The 11,527-nt window shown below is 39.4% G+C and overlaps 1 protein-coding gene across 2 annotated transcripts; it reads left to right on the forward strand.

Moving 5' to 3' along the window:
- The first annotated feature begins 4,838 nt into the window (after window positions 1–4,838).
- Window positions 4,839–7,052, forward strand: LOC135706468 (facilitated trehalose transporter Tret1-like). Of its 2 annotated transcripts, XM_065228082.1 has the most exons (7): window positions 4,839–4,925; window positions 4,985–5,217; window positions 5,278–5,408; window positions 5,487–5,815; window positions 5,875–6,290; window positions 6,344–6,409; window positions 6,477–7,052. In XM_065228082.1, the coding sequence occupies exons 1-7, from the start codon at window positions 4,865–4,867 to the stop codon at window positions 6,618–6,620; spliced, it is 1,380 nt and encodes a 459-aa protein (XP_065084154.1). In that variant the 5' UTR covers window positions 4,839–4,864; the 3' UTR covers window positions 6,621–7,052. The 2 variants fall into 2 exon arrangements, with proteins under 2 accessions (XP_065084154.1, XP_065084155.1); XM_065228083.1 differs by lacking the exon at window positions 4,839–4,925 and having other exon boundaries at window positions 5,070–5,186.
- Window positions 7,053–11,527: the final 4,475 nt, after the last annotated feature.

Genomic DNA, 11,527 nt, shown 5'->3' on the forward strand with positions numbered 1-11,527 from the left:
ACAGTCAAATGAAAAACGTGATCGATTTGAAATTAAATCGGTCTATTTTTGATTCCAAATAAACTTTTGACATGAAAGTTTGGTAAATTTGAATGAACATATCAGGCGTAACATTGGATAACGGCACAAAAATTTTTGTAAACAAACGTTGTAAGGTCCTTTACACGAGAACCGAAGTACGCCCACGCAAACCAATATAATTATCGGAAAGTGTTTCCCCCCGTGGTTTTGCAAGGTCTTCGTAGTCAGGGTTGACAGGAGCTGGATATGGCATCCAAGGATCGTGATAAGCAATCCGCGGTTATGTTGAGTTTCCCTTTCCTATACTCCAACTCGATGTCATAGGATTGGAGTTTAAGTGCCCATCTCAGCAATTTGGAATTTCCGGATTCGATCCCAATTGTAAACTGACAAAACAAGCTTCTTGCATCTGTTACAACCTTAAACTTTGTGCCTTCCACAAAGTGGCGAAAATTTTCGATGACTAGTAACACCCCCAAACATTCTTTATCCACGCTCGCGTATTTGCGCTGAGTGCTACTTAGCTTTTTACTAGAATATGCAACCACTCGTGTTCCTCCTTCAATCTTTTGAACCAATGTTGCACCAACTGCATTGTCGGATGCATCAGACTCAATGACGAATGGTTGTGATAAATCGGGGTTTACGAGTATCGGTGCCGATATTAACGCTGATTTTAGGTACTGGAAGGCCTTCTCTGCTGCTTCAGTCCACACGAATTTCTTTGGATTTTTCTTCAAAAGGTCTGATATCGGGGCAGCGATTTTACTATAGTTTTTAATAAACTTTTGATAAAATCCTGCTAACCCCAAAAGCCGGCGTATGTCCTTCACACTTTTAGGTCTGCTGTAGTTTAAAATGGGCTCAATCCTGGCGCTGTCAATAGCCACACCTTTCTCAGTCAATAGGTAGCCTAAGTAGCTAACTTGTTTGCGACCGAATCGCGACTTATCCAACGTTATAGTTAAGTTCGCTTTCCGTAACCTTTCTGCTACAAGTCTGAATAGTCTGAAGTACTCTGCTAGCGTATTGGTAGCCACGACTATGTCGTCTAAAAAGACAAAAACACAGGGCTCTAAATCGAATCCTATTACCTTGTCCATCAGTCTACACATACTGAATGGCGCATTCGTTAACCTTAACCTGTAGGGTCCTTTCGAGGTTCTGAATGCCGTTTAATCACGAGATTCTTCCTTTAGAGGAATCTGGAAATACGCATCTTTTGGGTCTATTACTGAAAAGAACTTTGCACTTTCTAGACGGTGAAAGATGCCTCTCAAATCCCGCATGGGATACGAGTCCTTCTTCGTCATCGCATTTATCCTTCGCGAATCCAAACACACTCTTAGTTTACCGTTTGCTTTACGAACCGGTACTAGAGGGTTTGCCCATTCACTCGAACATTCTTCAATGGCGTCTACCTTCTTCTATCGCTCAATTTCGCGATCCATCTCCGCCTGAATTGCTGGTGAACATTTGTAGACAGGTTGTCGCCTAGGTTTTGCATCTTCTCGCAGGACAATTTCATGCTCCAATAGAGTTGTTCGACCAAGACGGATGATCTCCTCTAACTCTTGTCGCTCTTCTTCGGTTAAGTTGTGCTCGACTTCTACGGTTTCTGGTGTCGTTGTCGAAGACTCCGGTAAGTCCAGTTCCGGGATGTCTAACGACTCGTCTGGGGTCGTATTTCCAAATACCGGTAACGTCTCGATAGGGTGGATGAAAAAGTGGAACAATTCAGTTGCTGACAACTGTTCCACTGTATCAATCTCTGCAATCTCCTCTAACCCAGTTGCGCCCTGCATCATAGGTTTTATTTCAAAGGCTTTCAAAAAATTTATGCCTAAGATCAAATTTCTTGTAATTTCGGGTACTATGACCACAGAAACTACTCTAGTTATTCCCCGGAAGGTTATAGGTAGATTTACATAGCCAAGACACGAATATTGAGTCTTGTCTGCCGTACAAATTCGTATAGGGGACGACAAAATGTTCAACCCATGTTGTTCAACTAAATCTTTAGAATTTGTCACGCTGATGCTAGCTCCTGAATCTAGCAACGCTTCGTTCTCGTTATCAAAAATTTGCACCGTGATGTGTGGGCAATGGTTTGTCTGGATTCTAATTTCTAGTAAACTTTCTAGGGGATCGATGAAAGAATTCGAAGCTGGCGTGGGAACGGTCTGATTGTTTGGTATGCTAGCGTTCCCTTTACCGCATCCCGAACCAGTCTGGTTCTGTGGTACCCGTCTACCCGTTGACCAAAGGGTCAAAAATGACCATTCTGTCTACAATTCCAACAAAGTGGTACCCTCGTCGCCTCCTGACGGTCCTCTCCTCTGATGGTGTGGTCTGCTCTGTCTTGTGTCGATCCTTGGTTTTGGTTCCTCATCGGTTTTCTGCCAATCGCGTTGACCTCTTCGTCGTTTGATTCCTCCTCTTCATTCCCTTCCAAGTTCTGTACCGAAAATTTCGGTCCCACTGGATGCAATGATGGGTCGTTGGCATCGATCCGATAGTTAACCTGAATCAGTTCTTCAAGGTTTCCAATGGTGAAACATGCAAGTTTAGAGCGGTAATGCTGCCGCATATTTTCCCACCAAATTTTCTTCGGTTCGAGATTGGCTTTGTTAGTAGCTTGTTTAGTCGCTCTATTTCCGTGACAAAGGCAATGAACGTTTCTCCTTTTTGTTGTTTCCGGTCATAAATCCGTTGGCGGTTTCCCTGATCTTGATTCGGGTTACCGAATCGGAACCGGATGCTTGCTTCAAACGTTTCCCATGTCCATGTGGGGTGATAATAGGTGAAGAACCAATTAGAAGCTTCACCCCTCAACAATACATGACTGTTACTAAGCAAATGGTTGTTGGGTATTCCATTCATACTTGCCAATACCTTTACCTCGAAAATGAAATCTTCTAACGAAATGGATCGTGCAAAATAGAGATTCCATTTCTCCATTTTCCGATCGTATTGAACTCTGTCCCCTCTATGAGGTCTTTCAAAACCCTATGGGTTGGGAACCTCCACTTCTGGTGATGTTTCTTCGCCACTACTATAGTCATCTTCGTGTCTATGGTACTACATCCTCGTTGACCTGGCCTTCCTTGCTGGTTTAGTCAACCGGTGAACACTCGTGTTTATTTCAGTTACCGTGGGGACGTAATTTGTCATTAGCCCCAGTCCCTTTCAAATTTTATCATTATTTATGTACGGTCCTTATATCTGAAATGACTTTTCGCTTTCATCTAGTGATGACCGATTTTCATGTGAATAATCGTTTAATCGATTAACGAACCGAAAAGTAACATATTTGTAATCGGTTACACACTTAAATTTTTTCGCCGAGATTCCAACAGCCGAGTAGTTCTGCAATTTATTTTGCTGAGATTCAGTAAAACAATTGCCGAGACTCAGCTAACAAATAATATTTAGCTGAGATATCAGCTAACAAATAGATATTTTGCAGAGATATCAGCAAAAGTAAATGCCGAGGTAATCGGCTGTTGGAGATTTTACCGAGCTAGATTAAGTGTGTATATCATGCCGATATAAGCATTAACATCTCCAGAGGATCATCACCGATCGTTTCAAACATGTGCTGCACTCTCATTGGTGGGAAAATGGCAGCACAGCGAACAAAAAATAATCGATTAGTTGTTAATCGACTAATTAAAAAATGGGACATCTCCGATTTTTGTGTGATTGTTTTGATAAAAAAGAGCGCAAAATTTCATCTCTACCGAGGGGGCAGCAAAACCACAAAATTACCTTTAATACGGGGGGCATTCATTGGATGAAAGGGACCGCGAAAGAGGACACTAAAATAGAAAGTTTTTCTTCCGACAGTTTCATCTTAGTATTCATCTTTGGTTTAGTGGCCACCATAGAATTGGCGCCCAACTACAAGTTCGAACCTACTGTTATTTTTATGGAGTATTTGTGTTAAATCTTGTGATAATATGATATGTTAGGTTTGAAGTAGTTTTGGGTTTCTGGATTCGTGGATTTTTTTTTTTGAGATATTTCTTTTCAGATTCCAAATATTTGGAGTTTCAGGTCAAGTAAAGTTTATTTGAATTACAGCTAGAATTTGCCGAAATGTTTCTGCAAATGTCCCCCAACCGATGATGTTGTTGGTTTACGTGGGCGTTCTTCGGTTCGCGTGTAAGAGGCCTTACAAAATTTTGTTTACAAAAGCTTTTGTGCCGTTATCAAATGTCACGCCTGATATGAGTCGTTTTCAATTCAATATCATCAATATTTCGATTTAGGCGATTTCTGCCAATGTGCCCATACACTACAAGATAGGTTTTGAAAGTTAGTTGGTCTCAAAATCAGCCAGTCTGCTCCTCTCTTATCCTGGACACTCTCTAGTATAGCGGATTCCCTACTCTCTTTCGCAACACTCTTTTTGAAGGGTCATATGCACTTGGGAAAACGAAAACAAAAAATTGATAAAAAAATAAGCTGTATTTATCGTGGGCCTCAAATTCCCATATCATTAATACTACCAATTGGTTATTTATAATACGTGGATCACTAAATTAAAATAAAACACCCCTTTTTTGTTGCAGCATGAAGCCGACGTGCACGTACTCTGAAATGGCAAATGAAGCTTAGTTTGTTCATATATGAAAGATATCATATGAAATCCATCCTACCATCAGCTGATTCTAGCTAAGCTGTGCGGCAACGGAAGCAATCTACGTGGGATTGGCCATTGATTTACATGCTTTGCAAACACGGTGATATACGCCTCTAGTATGATGTCTTCCTGTGACTTTCAAGTTGAAATGCATTTGTTACTGTGGCTGGACGTGCGGGCGATCTTTCTTTCAGAATGAGTGGAAAATTTGATCTTTCGAATGGTGTTGTCAGCCAAGTGTTCTCAGTTTGTACAAGTGAGTTCATGCTTTTTTCAGATGAATTTTGGTGTCCACAAATATTGTTGATTTCCTAGTTAACCTTATCAATTTTGCCCATGGCGCAACGCTCGGTTGGGTTTCACCTTTCCTACCGCTACTGCAATCGGATGACTCTCCACTGAATACGGGTCCCGTAACAGTGGAGCAAAGCTCGTGGATCGGATCAATACTGTGTCTGGGAGGTCTGGTCGGTTCTATCGTTTATGGATGTTTCACCGACAGGCTCGGTGTGAAAAGGTGCATCTCATGCATCATCATTCCTAACATCGTAATCTGGTTCGCAATTTATGGAGAAATCGTTGCTAATTTTTTTTTCGTTTTTATTCAGTGCTTCTGGGTAATAGTCTATTTTGGGACATCCGTTTACCACCTATATGTTGCTCGATTTTTGGCAGGAGTTACAGGCGGAGGAATCATGGTAACATTTCCTCTATTCATTGCGGATATTTCAGATACCAGGTATGTATTCAATCATTACTTCATGTAAGGCGATTACGTTCACTGTTGCATTCAATGTCGTTTATTTTATTTTTTTAGAATTCGTGGAATTTTAGGTTCTTGTTTAGGGCTTTTTGGAAATTCAGGCATTCTCGTTATGTACATCTTAGGAGATTTTCTATCATACAGGACTGTACCGGTGGTGATGATGTCGGTGCCAATTTTGTTCGGAATTCTAATGTGCTTTATACCGGAAACTCCACAAACCTTACTCCGGAAAAGAAAGGTCGATGAGGCCGAACGATCTCTCAGGTTCTACAAAGGCATGGACAACGAAGCATGCGATCTCAAGCGTGAATTTGAAAAATTGCAAAATTTCGTGCTCAACAGTAGGGCTGAAAACAACAAACTACAGTTCAGTGACTTCAGTAAGTTAGTTTCTTGCAGTGCTCAATTGGACAAATACTTTCAAAATTTGGCTTTTCAGCGTCACCGCAAGCCAAGAAAGGTATTTTCATTGGAATATTTCTGATGTTTCTAAATCAATTCAGCGGCATCTTCGCCATCCTTACCTATGCTGTGTCAATCTTCCAAGAATCGGGCTCCGAGTTGAGCCCCGGAACATCGGCCATCATCATTGCGGCGATACAAATAGTTGGAACGATAGCATCTTTTATTTTCATTGATTTAGCTGGTAGAAAAGTGCTGCTGCTGTTGTCCACCTTCGGAACAGGAATGGGGCTGAGCTGTTTGGGAACATTTTCATGGTTGAGAGCACACAATTTCGATCTAACAGGATATGGCTGGATTCCGATCGTCAGTCTTTCGGTTACAGTGTTTCTGTTCTGTGTTGGATTGTGTAACATTCCGTTTTTCGTGCTACCGGAAATACTACCACCAAAGGTAAGCGTGTTTTTGCTCGTTTAATTAAAACGTTTAATTGACACTTTATATAGATTTGTAACGCTGGAAACGCCATCAGTATGATTTCGATTTCTATATTCTCATTCGTTGTGCTGAAGGTATTTATTTTCGCTGCTTCTTTTTTTTTACAATCTACTCGGATTCATGTGGGTTCAATTATTTCAGATTCTGCCAATCATGCTGCAGGAGATTCAACTGCACGGAGCTGCAGCTATTTTTGCCACCACTTGTTACATAGGAGTTTTAGTTATAGCCATAATTATTCCCGAAACTAAAGGAAAAAATCTAGTTTCACCAGAAAATGTATGATACTTATTTTGGCAAGGCATTAATTTACAGAACACTGTAAGATTTGTGTACGGGTTTTAATACCCAGGAAAAATATAATTAATTAATTTATATTTATTCCTTTCCTGCCTCCGTGGGTCACTGGAAGTAATACTAAACCCCTCTCCATTGATTTTATAATTTTTTTTTTACCAACTCTGATATCATGTAGCCCAAGTACAATAAGCTTTATCAAATCAGTGTAAAAGATAGTAAAAACCTGAGAAAAAAAAATATGATTACGTAGATCCCTTTTTGAACCCAACATTTTTCTCAACCCTGTCCTTGTCTTTCTCAACTGTCTCCGTAATTTAGATAAGGGCACGTAGCATCAACTTTTTATTGATCAAGTATGGTAAAAATCATTCAGTGACTCTAACACTACCGGAAGAAAATTTCCATGGTTTGCACTTGGTTTTAAGCACGTTTTCCTCTAATTAAAACAAATAAGAGTACACTGAAGTCTTTTTTTACACGGTTTTTTTTTACACGGTTTTCCACGATTTACACGGTACGTTTTTAACGATTTCTCGACAACGATACAACCTATCGACTTGATTCCAATCACATTATCCGTTTCAAGCTATTTGTAATCGAATGGCATACTTAAAAAAAAAATCACAATTTATGGTGTAAATACAGAAATTTTTAAAATATGTCTATATGGACCATATCATGCTTTAATTACAAATGGCATCAAAATCCGATTTTTTTTAAACATTTAAGCATGCGAAAAATCAAAATCTCGTAGGTTTTTTTTTACACGGACCGTATCCCCGTGTAAAAAAAGACCTGAGTGTACTAAAATTTTGTATATTGGACTAAAAACTTGCAGTGGATACCAAATACTGGAGATGTTCCAGTTGTTTTGAGGTTATGTCAAACCTGCTACACTGGAACCTCATCTGGAACACCATCTTGGAATTCAAAATGGCGTCAGACATAAATTTCCGGTTCTTACACGTCACTCCAATTCCAAAAATATCCATATTGTGGGGTGTATGACAGAATTTCCAAGCTTTTCTGTTACCGAAAGCCGCCATCTTGGATTTCAAAAATGGCGTTAGACATCGATTTCCGGTCCCTAAACATCACTCCGATTCCAAAAATACCCATAATGTGGGGTATTTGGCAGAATTTCCATGGTTTTATGTAACCGGAAGTCGCCATATTGGATTTAAAAATGGCATCAGACATTGATTTTCAGTCTCTACACATCACTCCGATTCCAAAAATACCCATTGTGCGGTATTTGGTAGAAGTTCCATGTTTTTATGTAACCGGAAGTCACCATCTTGGATTTACAAATGGTGTCAGACACCGATTTCCGGTCCCCACACGTCACTCCGATTCCAAAAATACCCGTTTTGTGGGGTATTTGACAGAATTTCCATTTTTTGCTGTAACCGGAAGCCGCCATCTTGGATTTCAAAATGGCGTCACACATCGATTTCCGGTCCCTACACGTCACTCCGATTCCAACAAGACCCATATTGTGGGTTATTTCACAGTATATCCCAGTTTCCCAAAATCACAAAAAAACTCGTTATTTGGAATTTACTTCGTAAAAAGAAAACTCGTTATTTGGGATTTACTTCGTAAAAAAAACCTCGTTATTTGGGATTCACTTCGTAAAAAGAGGGACGTAAATTGAATACTGCGTAAAAAAAGACTTCGAAAACGGAGGTTTCAGTGTATTTTCCTGCCGCTGATAATGTTGGTACAGACCACCCCCCGAGTATCTAGACAGAAAACCTTAGTTCTACGTACCCACTTACAAATTGTAGATGTCTCCACCGTACGTAAACAATAAGGTCAGCCATTGTTGGTGGCACACCTTTTTCTCATCAGAAAATATGTTTTTATTTCACTTCATCTGGACGTTGAAAGCAAACCAAGAATACATTTTGTATGACACGTGTTACTGATGTTGCATTGTTTTCCTTATATATTGGAATTTAATCGATATGATGTAATCAAAATTCATTATTTGGCATGATGGGTTTTAATTTGAGTCTGGAAATGCCCGAAACTGACCAATGCACAGTGGTTCCTGGCTGGCCAAAACCTTAAAAATTAAAGTTGATATTTTTTAATTTCAATATTTTTAATCATTTTTACATGTTTAGAGTATCTTAAATTGAATGATTAGTGTAGTTCTGTTGATTGCATATGTTTTTATGGTTGTTATAGTGTAGCAATATCACAAAATTTTGAAAAAAAATCGTAATGTTTCTTGTTACTGTTTTGCTCAAATACATATAGCAAAAAATAATGTGTTTATCAACTTGGTTGCTTCAGAAGAAATGTTCCTCGGCTTATTTCACGTCAAATGGAGGTAAAAAAGAGTGCCTGCTTTGTTTTAAGTTACAGTTTCTTATAAAAAATTAGCAAAAATATACTTTTTTCACATTTAGACTAAACAAAACATATGACGGACACCTCCGCCCACTATCCTTTAGCAACCAAAAGATAGCTAGAAAACTTAGCTTTCAGATAGGTTTTAATGTGCTTTGCGATTTTTTGCGAAAGATGTTGAAATTAGGAATAACAAGAAAAGTGTTCTTTGGAAAATATCCGTTTCTAAGTTATATAATCTGCGGTGTATACTGTAGCAAGCTTCACAATGCCTTTTTCAAAGTACACCAATACGCACACACATACACACACGCACCATACAGGGGTTACTCAAAATAACTAGGATAGGCAAATTTTTGGTCAACTTTGGAGTGTTGTAACTTCGTCAAATATGATCCGATTTTAAATCTTCTAAGATCATTTCACTGGAAAACTAATATTGTTTTACGTTGTATCCACGAAAATTTTCCTGATCACCGGATACCGGAGATATTCCGGGTTTCCGGAGGGCTTGTCTAACTTGCCAAATTTTTGGTGAAATTTTATGTATGATGCTGGTTAAATATATATATTTTTAGTAAATACAACAAAAGAAGAACCATTTTTTAAGCGAATCATATGCAAAGAACTAAAATCGGCATATAATCAACTGAGATATGGCCATTTCTCTGGAATCGGTTCTGGTGGAGGGCTCTGAATGCGGGCAGATCATTTAATCACTCAAAACATGCCGTGCGACAGCTCTTTCTTCATGGTTTCTCGTCAATAGAATTTCGATAAACTTGAAATGCATCATTGACCACATTGGCCACTCTCGGAACATCCAGTATGCCCCCGGGGGAACCTGGAGCAGGGGACAATTGCATTTTTACACTAAAACATGCCGTGCGACAGCTCATTCTTTATGGTTTTCAAGAATAGGCTTTCCATAAACTTCAAATGAATCATTGACCACATTGGCCGCTCTTGGAATCACGGGATACCCCCGATGGATCCTGTAGCAGGGGTCAATTGCGTTTTTTTTACACCAATACATGTCGTGCGACAGCTTTTTCTGCAAGCTTTTTCATTAATAGGTTTTTTGATAGACTTTAAATGGATTAGTGACCACATTGGCCGCTCTCGGGACCTCCGGTATGCCCCCGGGGGAACCTGGAGCAGAGGACAATTGCATTTTAAGACCAAAGCATGCCGTGCGACAGCTCATTCTTCATGGTTTTTTCATGAATAGGCATTCATTAAACTTCAAATGGATCAGTGACCACATTGGCAGCTCTTGGAATCACGGGATACCCCCGGGGGGAACCTGTAGTAGGGAACAATTGCGTTTTTGCTCAAAAACATGCCGTGCGACAGCTCTTTCTTCAGGGATTTTCATAAATATGTTATTTATATAATTGAAGTGGATCATTGACCACATTTACCTTTTCTGGGATGACCACATTGACTGGAATGCCCTGGGGGGAACTTGTAGTGCGGAACACGACGAGGACTATACACACCTGCCATGGCCAGCACAGTCGCCGGATTTAAATATGATTGCGTTATTGACACGCTCACACGCTCGAGGATTTTTTTCATTCCACTTTTACCCAACACGAGATATCCTTGATAAAAGTTTCTTTTACGAAAGTAAGGTTCTTGTATGAAAAAGTCGCGACATGGATGGTACATCCCATGCATTTGCATTAATCTACACACTTAGAAATACCTAATCTTACACGTGACGGAATCTATCATAAAGGATAAGACGTAAACAAACATGTCATGACGGATGAGACGTAAACAAATATGTAATGTGAAATTAAGTGCTCCGCGACTAAAATGTTCGTTACTCGTCGAAAAGTAAGGACAAAGGTATACAACGCACCCCCTGGGCAGAACGCACCAGCTGACTTTCATTTGTGTTTTTCGTGGCGTTTACGTAACTGTTTTGTTGTCTTATCAAGCAGCACTTCTAGTTCTAGCATAGCATCTGAAATAAAAATCCTGCATGACAAATCCTAATGTAGGAAATGTAGTTCTGGAATCTTTGTTTTTCCCACGATTGTTTATGAAATTTTTTAGAAATTGTTCAAGGTTTAACCTGAACTTTGGAGAAAGTTTAGTATGAAATGAGATAAATGAAAAATGAAAATTATTGGTGCATGGAAGAAGTTTGCGGAAATTTTGGAAATTAATCATAATTTCAAGAAGGTAGATGTTCAAGGAACATTAGAGCCATATGCCACATTCGCCACCTGTAGAGTACGGTGCAGTGATAAAGTGCAAACGTACCATATAACCTAGATAATACACTATTTGAATCAACGTCATCAACGTCAGGGGTGGATGTATCGTTATTTTAGGCAGAATTATATTTTAAGGGCGCATGTTAATATTGGGTGCGACTACTCAACTCAAATTTTAGGAACATAACACTGGATCAAACTTCAGCTTTCGAATCAGAAAGACGGTCAACGATTATATAGCTTTTAATAAGTAAATTACTCAGATCAGAGCAAACAAGGGAATAAAGTTGCTTTTTGATA

The sequence above is a fragment of the Ochlerotatus camptorhynchus genome, unplaced genomic scaffold (assembly GCF_037179485.1).
Source record: "Ochlerotatus camptorhynchus isolate MF236.1 unplaced genomic scaffold, CSIRO-AGI_Acam_v1.1 ptg000281l, whole genome shotgun sequence".
In the NCBI taxonomy this organism is placed as follows: domain Eukaryota; kingdom Metazoa; phylum Arthropoda; class Insecta; order Diptera; family Culicidae; genus Ochlerotatus; species Ochlerotatus camptorhynchus.